Raw genomic sequence first — 12,170 nt, 5'->3', positions numbered from 1 at the left:
ATCACTCTTTTATGTCAGAGTGACTCTCTGAATCCACTGGTGCCTGGTAACTTCTCAGACTCAACCTGAGGTCAGTGCACACATCGTGTGTGTGTGTGTGTGTGTGTGTGTGTGTGTGTGTGTGTGTGTGTGTGTGTGTGTGTGTGTGTGTGTGTGTGTGTGTGTATGTGTGTGTGTGTATGTGTGTGTGTGTGCGTGTGTGTGTGTGTGTGTGTGTCTTGTGCCGAGTTCTGCGTTTACATGCGATTGTGTTCAATGTTTACAAAAAGTTAGTGCGAGACCAGACATCATGTTGTGGAGGCCAAACACATACCATCCATCTTAAACCATCATTCTAACGTGACACTTTGCCCGATCATGTGCGGATCCAATTCTCTGCATACATGGTCAACCTTGTCTGTGTGTGTTCTTTTCAGTTAATGAGACACCTGTGGACTCATCCAAGACGTCTGCTACATCCAAAATGTCTCTTTCTAAGGTACGGTATTTTTGAAACACTTTGTTGTTTGTCAAGGTTTTCATGGTTCAAAATATGGCATAGTATGTACCAACTAAACCTTGATTAATTACTTGTTTTTAATGTAGAATATGTTTAAATGATCACAGGTCCAAAGTACATTTACAATGCCCAAATTATCATAGAAGCATGTTTGCCTGATTCACACGTGTCTCAGCCACTTTCCAGCCTCCCCCTTTTTTAATTTAAATTTCATTCCTCCTAAAACTGCCAAGATGACAGCACACAGATTACCAAATCCAAACTTAAAATCATCAATGTCTAATCTTTTGAGTGATGTCACAGATGCTATATCCATATTTTATCACCAGTCTATGGTTAATTCTTTTTATATCCCTTGCTGCTTTAGTCAAAGCCCTTTCCAGTGCAGCTGGTGTATGCTTCAACCTCCCTCTGGAAGTTTGCTCCATTAATAACAAATTGAGCTGTTCCATACAGCTCTGAGCTGTCCTGCACCTGGATACAGGCTTGGCCAAAGTCATGACTTCCGCACACACAGTCCATGGAGGTCTTAAAGCATCGGTGGGAAGAAAAGTCTAGAGAGCCAGAAGATGCACTCGGAAACAAAAACTGGATAATGTCCCCAATCCTTAGGGAAAGCTACATGTGTGCTTAAAAATGAGCTGGGTATCGGCTTTTCCCAGGCTGGTTAGGTTTCAGAAGTGGTTGGGTTTCATGATAGTGGATGTAAATAGCTGTTCAAACTTGGCCTTCACAGACCAGGAGCAGTGCCAAGGTTGGCCAAGTGAACGCAGATGGCAGCAAGACGCTCCAACCAAAAAAGTGCTGGGAAAACAGGCTCCCACAAAGAGGCTATCTCACAATCAAACTTTTTCTTTATCTTTTTTTGTCTTCTCTCTCTGTCAGTTGTTCTGCCCTACATCTCTGTTATTATAAGGTCTCTCACTTGAAGGTCATCAGCAGTGACAGATGCTCATTTGCTGTCTTCACTTTGCCCTTATCACTCATTTCTCCTCCACAGTCACTGATGAAAGCCAGTGAATCAGTGTCTCCAGCAGGAGAGACCAAGTAGGAGTGAGGTTATAGTGTGTCTGCTTTCCAACACGGATGGAGGCAATAAAATGTGTGCATGCAGAATTCAGGAGAAAGATACAGCTCATTTATATTATGAATTTTATGACTGAATTTCCAGACTAGTATATAAAAACTTGTTTTGCAGAAGGGGATATATTCCTGCTGGGTGGAAAATAAGATCTTTCTTTAAAATCTGTGAGGATCAGTTGGTTTCTAAGAGGTCTCTAATTGTGTAAGCTTCCGTATGTAATTTTGTGAAAAAACAGCATTTGATTTACATAGCTTTCCTCACAGCAGGAGATCCACTTATCTTCACCAGGTCACCCCAGGGCACCAGCAAAGTGTTTACTGACAAAGCTCTCACACAGCTGCACGGGTTCACACTGTATCCAGGTTTTAAAAAGTCTCTGACTACAAGTAGACCTAAAACAAGATGCGCAGAGATAAAGTGAGACTTAAATTATGTCTTTTTTTAATGGATCAAACTGATTGAGATTTTGTGATTAGATAAGGTCCCTCTTTTTCTATTCATCTTTCATTTAGCTGGTATCAAACAGGACTATCCATTTCAGGTTGATAGTGTATCTCCAAGTCTTGAAAAAAAAAAACCTAGAATGCATTAAAAAGGTCTTAAATATTTAATTTTCCCTGTTATAAAATGTTTTGTATCTGATTGTGGGCTGTTAGAGCTAAAAACTGTCTTTATACACTTTTATAATTTTAGTGTACGACAGAGCATTGATAACTAGTATTTTACAAATTACAGTTTTTTGCTTGATGAATGTGAGTGAGTGAGTGAGTGTGAATGGTTGTCTGTCTCGATGTGTTTGCCCTGCGATGGACTGGCGACCTGTCCAGGGCGTACCCCGCCTCTCGCCCGAAAAGATGCTGGGATAGGCTCCAGCCCCCCCGCGACCCTACTAGAGGATAAGCGGTAGAAAATGAATGAATGAATGAATGAATGTGAGTGATACCACTGAAGTGTGACAAATAACCAAATGGGTTTTATGTCTAAAAGAAAATGAAAAAAGACGATGGGGATGGTGGGTAAGTTATGTAATCAGTGTGTGCCTGAACACTGTGTAACACTGATAACACTGACTACTGCAGCAACCCATCCATTTTATGTTGCGTACTACACCCAGGTCACATTAATTCATTATATCATTAGGAATTATTGTTATATACTGCTAGGAAGTACTGAAAAATGTCATACAATAATAAATGTTTATAGGCCTTGTCATCTTTCATCATACTCTCAAAAAGGCATTAAATTGCATCCTATGTGGTATTAAAAAGATCATAAAATGTCTTAAAACTTGGTTTCTGCAGAAAATGAATAACTATTTTGTTTGATTTGCATGTATCACTCACTGTTTTAATTGTAAAGGGCCTATGAGAGAGTAATAACCCTACATCGTCAACTGTATCTTACCCTCTGATCTTAATATGGACAGTGAGTCAGACAGTGGACCCAGTGAAGCAATGTTTAACCTTTACAGAAGGTAAAAAAATAAATAAAAACAAACCAAAATGGTTCCCTCAAGGAGACTTTGCTTTAATGTGGAAAATGCAGCACTGGCAGTGCTCATCTGTCTCCATTTTAGTTTGTACTGTATGTACTCAAGGTGCGTAGATTTCTCATACTTGCTCCAATCCAGTAAAACCCTCCTTCTCAGTCACTCATAAACCACAGCCCTGACCTCTGAACAAGTGGAGGGGTGGAGCCTTATTCATTCACTCACTTCCTTATCAAGATTTGTTTCTTACAGCTGGTGTAAGGCTTCAGCAGTACGTCTCAAAAATCCAACCCCTAACCTTCACCCCTCTCTCTGCCTGTAGGACCTGGATGGGACAGAGGATGGACGCAGCGACAGACATGCTGGTGACGGAGTAAAGCGTAAGCTAATGAGCAGTGACGAAGAGGAAGCCTCTACCAGGTAAGCAGGTTCAAACTGCTTTTCATGCCAGCGTGGTCAGATCTTTTTATTAGACCGTCTACATTAACACTTTTGAATGGAGCTATGGGTTTTTTTTTTTTACCAGTCAAGTGATATTTGGTGAACTGTGATATATTACATATACTACAACACAAGCAGATAGAACACCCTTGAAACCGACTGACACTCTTACACACAGACTGAGCAGACTGAAAGGAGCACAGAGGTAATTACAGAGCAATTGAAAGGTTGTCCATTGATGTAAACAGCTGCAGAGATAAACCAGATAAACCTGCAGGGCTTGCCTTTAATAACACACTCTCTCTTACACACACACACACACATTATGTGGTAGCCATGGTGATGCAAACCAGATTGAAGTTGAAGCAGTGATAGCCAAACTGTACTTAGCACTGTAACCACTGGAGTAAGAAGTCTAGTGTGTGTGTGTGTGTGTGTGTGTGTGTGTGTGTGTGAATAATTAATGATGGTTATAATAGATGGTTATAATACTAATAGTAATAGTAACTTTTAAGAGTGTTTCTTAAAAAATAAATGTAATAATTGTTTCCACCTTCTTTGTCTGTATTTTACTGATATTTCAGGCTTCCTAAATCTGATGTAGGCAACGCAATGGAAGAGAGAGAGGCCACAGATGAACCTTCATGGAAGGAGCAGCATGAATATGCTACCACTGCAGAGCAAAAAAAGGTTAGTTTTTGAAAAACATCACATGGTTCCCATAAGTCTCAAATATAAAAACAAGTCATCTCTGTGGATTTTGTTGGGAAGGTCATATTTTTGACCAATACTGCTGCACCACTGCATGTAAGCCAATTCCAGAGCTCTTACTCACCTTAAATTTGGCTGTTCTCATCAGATCTGTTTTAGTTTAGCTTTTTGTTTTTCAAACATGATATGTAGATTGTAATCTGTCACTTATGTACAGTTGCAACACAAACACACACGTTCTTTGCTTCATCTTGACAAAATGCGATTACGTCACCCAGATCTTAAACTGATCCTCACAAGTCATGAAAGTATGTACACATACTCTTTACCACACACTATGCACATTGTGTTTTTCATTTAAGCACACCACCTGGTTAGCATTGCACTTTAACACCAAGCCGCCCTCAGTGTATTCATATTCATTCATCTCCTCTTAAATCAGCACTCCCTCATGACCTTTGACCTGTCTGTGGGACGTCTGCTGTTGTTCCAGCTGCTGTTGTGCCATCTAAGCAATAGCGTATTGAACACACACTAAAGGATTTGTTTTTATGCTTTTTCATTGAAGCAATTTACTGTATTTTGAAGCATGTATTAGAACAGTTAATTTATGATAGCTTGTACTACAAAAGGCTTTGTGTCTCACAATTGCAACATTACTTGGCATATGTTTTCTATTATTGTGTTTTTTTTTTTTTTGAAAAGCACAACAAAGCACATGCAATCTCCCAAACAATGGACAAATCCCTCACTTTCTTGACACACTGTTTGTTTCTGTTTGATTCTTAATCCCTAAATCTTCCATATTCATTTGCTTATCCCCACGTTTATGTCCTTTCTAACATCCTTTCCTGCTCCTCAGACCTACTAACCCTCAGCCTCTTGATAACAGCAGTAGGTCACTGTAAGCACCGACAGTAGTAGTTGGAACAGGAGTATGTGTTTGTATACATGGTTGCATATAACAGTCCATGAGACTTTTAGACAAGCAATAAGAAGGTTTTTACCATTTATGAGGAAACTACCAAAGAGTTGCTATTGGGAAATGTTGGTCCGGTCAGTGAAAGTTACATCCTATAATCAAGCAGCGTCGAATACACTTATTCAAGTGGTGCTGCAACTTTAATAGTTTGTTCCAGATATTATAAATATAATTCCTGGCAGTAAAAAGAACTTTGTCCTTTTTTCTCCCGCTCTACATCAGCCTTCCAGTCTCCTCTCTGACAGCAAGAACAGAGACGCCTCTCCTCCTCCCTCTCCTCCCTGCCAGCCTCCCTCGCTGCAGCGCCAAGACTCAGGGCCTCGAGGCATCAAGGGAATCCTTAAGAAAAGCCGCTCTACCAGTGTGGAGTCCGACCACAGCGAGGGCTCTACGCCTGAGTGCCCGCCAGCCCGACAAAGCAGCGTCACCCTCAGCCACCCTGAGAGTGAGGAAGAGACAGAGGAGGCATATGAAGAGGAGCAGGAACAGGAAGAGGAGGAGGAGGAAATAGAGGAAGAGGTCAGTGAGGAAAATGAGGATGAGCCATTAACTGATGATGTCACAGACGGAGGGAGCTTCAGCATCGACAGACAAGAGAGTGGAGGAAGCAGCGGTAGCAGTAGAGGGAGCTTTGAGGAGATGCGAAGTTCCTCGCCTGATGAGAGCCTGGAGAAGACCTCCACAGTGTCAGAGGATGTTGAGGAGCTGGAGAGCAGTTTGGATGGAAGTCTGGGCTCGTCACGCAAACAGAGGTCATTGGATGAACAAAAAGACTGCGTGCATTATGTTACAGTCGGCGTAATTTGTGTGTCCAAAGAAAAGTGAACAAAAAATATAAAATATCTCAATAAATCTCAAATATTACACAAAAGTGTGAAAGTGAGTGACAGGCCTTTTACACATAATAATAATAATAATTAATTAATTAATTAGTAGCAGTTGTATGGATTCTAGCTAAAGCTGACAAATAAAGATAAACTCTATGCTTATGATAAATACTGAAACATGAGTATATCCTTTTAATATATTTAAGTGTAGTTTTGATTCATTTTCATTTGAGGCATGTGACCAAAGCTGCCAAAAATTGAATATGCTGAGCGTCATTACGTGCAAAAACAGTAAGTTTAAAAGTCTGAGTTTTCCTAAATATTAAGTACAGTACATTAACTTATGACTGGGTAACATTCAAAAATAAAAGCCAGGGAACTCAACCTTTCTACATCTGTAATACTCAGACTGGCATGTAAAGGTAAATCAGTCAGTATGTTTTAATACCGCCTTAAGAAATTAAGGAAAATAACTTATGTGTGTTTTTCCCTTTTCAGTTTGGCAGAGTTGACTGGGAGAGACAATGAGAAGAGGGATACACCGAAGAAGGCCAAGCCATCTGAACTGATCCAGACATCACTGGCTGATCGCTTCAGTCAGCTCCAAGATTCTGAAAATGCCTGGAGGAAAAAGGTGAGTGAGTTTTTACTGAACCTTTCCTTTGTGTAGTGGGGTTAAGTTGTTGGTCAGTTGGGATGAATAACAGGTCTACAAGACTTCTTAAAAGTAAAATCCATTTTTGCTGCAACATCATTACTGCAACATCAACTATGTAATGAGCAAATCCTGCCATATGTCGAGGCTTCCCCTCAGCTTTGTGTGCCGGGAAAGAAAGATTTGGCCGCGAACACATTTCTTCCCCTGCTGAATCAGCTTATTTCCCCGGGTGGCTGCCAAGAGGGTGTCAGGTTAGGAGGGCTTTCGGGGTGGGGGTGCAGCACATTTGGGAGTGGTGATGCCAAAGCCAAAGATCCAGGGCTTAGCTAGCCTCCCAGAGAGAAAGAAAGACACACCCCCTTCCCCTTGTAAAAATAAAATCCTACACCATGACAAACACCTGCAAACCGTCCGAGCTAATGCCTGCTTCCTTTGCTGGGTTTTGCACCCCTGTCCCTTCTCTCCTCAAGGTTACAAAAATAATTCCCTCCATAAATAAGCGTTCTTCATAAACTTTCTTGTTTCACAAATGTATATAAACATCCAGGTCAGACAGTTTTACAAAGCTCAGCTCAGGGTTTAATAAACAAACGCTGAGACAATTGACATTTTGAAGTGGTGTTGGAAGTGCGTGCAGGTTTCATGCTCTTCTCCTACACAAACAAGGCCACCCTCTCTGAGTATTCAAGTGGAAAAAGAACATTGCACTACATAATAACGACCTTACACATAGTGCAAGAAAAGAATGATGCTAACAGCAGAGGAAAAACCCTGTGTGCCACATGCACAACAGCAAAACAGTCAATTTGACAGTAAGGTTGAAGTGATGTCATGTTTATTTGTATGAAGCATCTCTTGGCTTGATGTTTGTAAAGACCAGTGATCCTCTTGGGGGATTTCTGGTTTGGGCTCATCCTTCATCCAAAGATGACCTAACCTTAGAATAAATTCACTCTTAGTCTGGAAAAAGCCTTTTTATGAGTAAGTACAGACAGCCAAAAATGTGGACGAATCCCCAGTCAACTAAATACTTTAAAGTGATGTCATTTTACATTTGGTCTGTCTTCATTGTGATAAATCAACAAGAAGTCCGTAAAATTTAGTGTAATCCCATTAATGGCACAAAAACTGCATCCTCAACACTCCTGGACAAACGAGGACCAAACTGGTGTCCAAAAAGTCTGCGGATTTCTCCCTTTAACTGGATCTGAGGTTATTGCTTGTGAATTGGTCAGGAACCTGCTGTGAACTGTGGCTGCTACTGTAGAGCTCTAGGAAACTGACTCACATCAGAGATGTAGATAATGCATGCTTTGGCTAAATTATTGGCAATGATGCCATGTGTGCATTAGCTATGTGGCATTTACTTGCATGTGACTATTCTTGTTACATTTACGTTTCCCTCTTGAGGGAAAGGCCGTTGGTTTAGGCATGTCAATTTATCTCAGACACTGCCAAACTGGAGCAGATGCTGTTGCTCTTTGGTTGATATGTGGGAGACCAGGGAATGTAACATGCATGGTACACACCATGGTCATCTCCAAACAGCTCCAGATGTTTCCTGTTAAGCTTGCTAAGCTGTTCTGTTCGCCATACTTATGTTGTAAAATGAGGCCTTGTTGTAAATTTAATTTAAAGAGGGTCTGTCATGTCCTGGATAATGATCGTTAATCATAAGTTACATTGACTCTTTGCAGCTTGTTACCAGTTAATGATTAAGAGTATACAACTTTTTCAATATGAATTCAGTTTGAAGTTGCAAATATTAAAGTGTCCTTTACAAAATCCATACAGGCATTGAAAGAATATTTGAAAACCTACAGTTTTCTTTCAAATCCTCCAGGATTTACTTAATGCCTAAGTTTTGTTTTCCAGCGATGAGTCACTGAAGACCAGTCTGACATCTCTCCACAAGTCAAAACACTGACACTGAGGCTACCCCCACAGAAACTTAACTCCATTAAGACTCGGTTGGAAATGTTGTCCCTTGAGTGTTGATTCCCAGAAAACGGATTAGAGATAATCAACTAAAGATGAGCTGATTATCTCAAATACATTGAGTGTGTTGAAATAGGTTCTCTAAATAGGCATGATCCATGCAAAGTTAATGCACTGATGGGAACAAACTTTTGCCATTAATTCCACCTATGGGGTGAGACATTTTCACTTGAGCCCAACTAAATCATGAAGCTGGTCCCATACCGTCATAAACCGGAATGATTCACATCATCTCAGTTTATGGTGTTTGATTTCTCCTCATGCATTGTTATAAACAGTCAGTTTCCCTTTCCCTTTCGCTCTTCTATTCTCCCAAGCTTTATGCCAGGCTTTAAATGACCCATATCTGTTCTTCAGTCTCCTGTGCTGAAACCTGCTCACTCCAGCTGCTGCGGTCCAATGTCGCCCTGCCATGCTTTTTCTTCTCCGTTCTCCTCTGATAATTTTCCTTTCCTCTTCTCTTCCTACTGTTCTTCCTCCCTTTTACCCTCCTTTCCAGTTTCCTCTGTCCTCACCTGTGGAATCTACCCCTTTTTTTGACTTTGACACCTGCCTGTCAGCCTTTCCCTGTCCCTTCAGGTGAGTGTTTGTACATAAATATGTACCATAAGCGCCACTTTGCATGGACTCGATCGCTTAATATTTTGCCCCTCTTTCTCTACCTGTGCTCTGGACAAACTCCACCCGTCTGAAGATTACCACTGAGAAATCAGAGCTGTCGACACACTTGCCGTTGCTACATGAATGTGGTTTGCTGACCCTCAGTTGCTCGATATCTGTGTCAGTGGTTTGGCTGAGGTGCTGTCTACACCATACAGTAAGGCAGGGCTGAGAAAAATAGTTTCCTGTGGGGGTTTGAGGCCCAGGCTCTTTCCTCTCCTCCCCTCTCTCTGGGGTCCTGTCAGGCCAAGGTATTTCCCTTCTCTGATTGACTCCAGAGATGGGCTGCTCGCTGGAGGGGCTGTGTCAATATGTGAGAATGCTTCAGGACTGTGTTAGATGACAGATATTGTGGTTTGTGTTGGAGCATGACTATGAGTATTATTGTACTAGGAGCTTGTTGTGTACAAGCATTTTGAAGTGGTGTTTTTGAATGTTAATAGTTTAAAGGTACAAGAAACAGGATTTCCTCAATCTTGTAGTACAAATAAAATGAAAAACTCACATACGCCCTCATGCTACATTCAGGACGTGTATGTGGAGAAACATCTCTGTACGTCAGATGTGTCGCATTCTCTCATGTTATGAAATCAGCAAGAGCTCACTTTGATGTTTAACCCCAGTGTGTTGTCTCTGTGTGCATGCCAGTGTGATTAAATGTATTTCTTTGAACTTTTCTCTCATGGCAGGCTAATATTTGACCCCATGGAGCAACATGTTTGACATTAGAATGCAAAAAAAAAAATCTGTTACCACTTGTTACTTTGCCATTGTGTGAGTGAGGGAGAGACAGATGGAGAAAGAGAGAGGGGTTTGGTGTGTTTGAGTGGAAGATTGTTTGAAAGAAACTGGTGTTTTTCCATTCATTCAGTACATGGCTGTTTGTTTATTTAAGCATGTTAATTGAGGACAAATACAAAAATACCTTTTATTTAAATTTTTTACTCTCCACAGGAAGGTGGTTTTATGGCAGTGCAGTTTCTAGCTGTAAGTGAGTAAGCAGGGATAGAGTATCTTGCTTAGGGACAGTTCAACAGTAAATATATTGTTGGAAAGGACTGTTGTGTGCATTCAACTTTTGACCTTCCAGTCTCTGAGTCTCTCCAACCACTGGGTTATCTTACTTCTTGTGTAGCAACCACAGGTTTTGACCTGTTTGATTCAGATCTACTTTTTTTCTCTTTGGGAAGGTTTTTTTTGGAAATACCCTGAACTGTAGTTAATGCTGTAGTGAGTGTTAAAGTTGATCCACAAAATGAATATCTGTTTTAATGGATTTGGATTAATAAAATGTATGAGATGGTAGCTATAAGAATGGAATTAATCAGTTAGTAACCTTTAACCTTTGAAAATAGTGTGGTAGAGCTGAAACAAGTCAAATAATCGATTATCTATGGTCAGAAAATAAATTTATTTGATGATTAATTAATATTTCAAGCAAAAAAGCCCAAACGTTTCTTGGTTCCAACATCTCAAATGTGAGGATTTGATGTTTTTTTGATACATGCATGATAAACTTAAACCTCTTTGGGTGTTGGTCAGATAAAACAAGCTGTTTGGAAACGTCACCTTCAGCTCTGGGAAATTACAATGAGAAATTTTTGCTATTTTCTGTCAGGTCAAAAAGATTTATGGGGAAAAAAGATACAGCCATTAATCATTAGTTGTAGTTCTATAGCATGGTTTGTTCAAGGTTTGTATGAGTTACTGTCACAGTATCCAGGCATCTGCTGGGTAAGAGGCAGAGCACACCCTGCGCAGGCCCCCTTTTCGGGCTCTACTCATGATATTGCTCATTAGAAATTCACATCAACAGATTTGGAAATGTTGTGACCTAATGCTACTTCACAAAACATTGAAGTTACAGTATGACATATTATTAGCTTTTTCCTGCTGTCGCAGGGCTGAACAATTAATTTTGAAGCTGTGATACCAAAGTACTACTTTAACAAGCTGTAGTATTTTTAATAAAAGTACGGCACCAATCATTTATTTGCTCACTCTAAAAGCAACTGCAGCCAAAAAACCTAGTCATCTGTAGCTGATTAAGGCTAATTCTGTGAGTTGGAAAAACTAAGATATTAAGACTCCTACCTGTTGTCTGGTTAATATGGTCTTTCCATGCCAGTGTCTGTACTATTAAAACTCAGTAAGGAAGAACCCTGCAGGTATCTTGTTTATTACCACAGAGACAACCAGGAAAGGCCTGGAGATAATCTATAAAAATCACAATATTGGTTAAAAAAAAATAAATAAAAAAATCAGTTAGAGGATAGACTACTTATTTTGCAAGGAGAGTCTTCCTGTTCTAATGCCACGCTGACATCAGTCTGACTGCAGTTCACCACTTTAGCCCAACATCTTTTTCTCTTTAAAGCTGCTGACATCTGTGAATGTTTAAGTTGACTCTTCAGAGCATACAGCAAAGATGATGTTATAAGTTATAGTATGACAGTCAGCAGATCACACACAGGCCATCTTTCATCCACAAAGCACATTCCTCTATGACTGTAACAAGCTATTTGGTTTTCGGGAATCCCAATCATTTGTTTGCCATTTACTTTAATTTCATGCAGCACAAACTGTCCTGCTGTTGCCCTCATATGACTAAATGCTGGATGTTACACAGCACATAGAGCACTAGTACAAGAATTGTTTTGGCTCCTGCCTGCAGCTGTTCAACAATTGTCCTCTGCATAATACTGTTTGTCTGCTTGGAATTTATTTTCTGTGTTTCTCCTGTGTAGTCATTCTGCAGAGATGGGTTTTCCTTTGCGAGACTAAGCTGCGTGTAACCCACTGCAGAAAGGAAGTCACCACT

The 12,170-nt window shown here is 40.4% G+C and overlaps 1 protein-coding gene across 1 annotated transcript in view; it reads left to right on the top strand.

Annotated features, from left to right (window-relative positions):
* Positions 1 to 12,170, top strand: part of svild (supervillin d) — a 54,675-nt gene that overhangs the window by 31,895 nt on the left and 10,610 nt on the right. The window contains exons 4-8 of the mRNA XM_056365916.1: positions 417 to 478; positions 3,395 to 3,492; positions 4,098 to 4,203; positions 5,429 to 5,958; positions 6,532 to 6,667. Coding sequence (XP_056221891.1) covers positions 417 to 478; positions 3,395 to 3,492; positions 4,098 to 4,203; positions 5,429 to 5,958; positions 6,532 to 6,667 — 932 coding nt within the window. The remainder of the gene's footprint in view (positions 1 to 416; positions 479 to 3,394; positions 3,493 to 4,097; positions 4,204 to 5,428; positions 5,959 to 6,531; positions 6,668 to 12,170) is intronic.

Source organism: Seriola aureovittata, chromosome 21 (genome assembly GCF_021018895.1).
Source record: "Seriola aureovittata isolate HTS-2021-v1 ecotype China chromosome 21, ASM2101889v1, whole genome shotgun sequence".
Lineage (NCBI taxonomy): Eukaryota > Metazoa > Chordata > Actinopteri > Carangiformes > Carangidae > Seriola > Seriola aureovittata.
The sequence above is the reverse complement of the archived record's forward strand: the minus strand, read 5'-3'. Positions and strand labels throughout refer to the sequence as shown.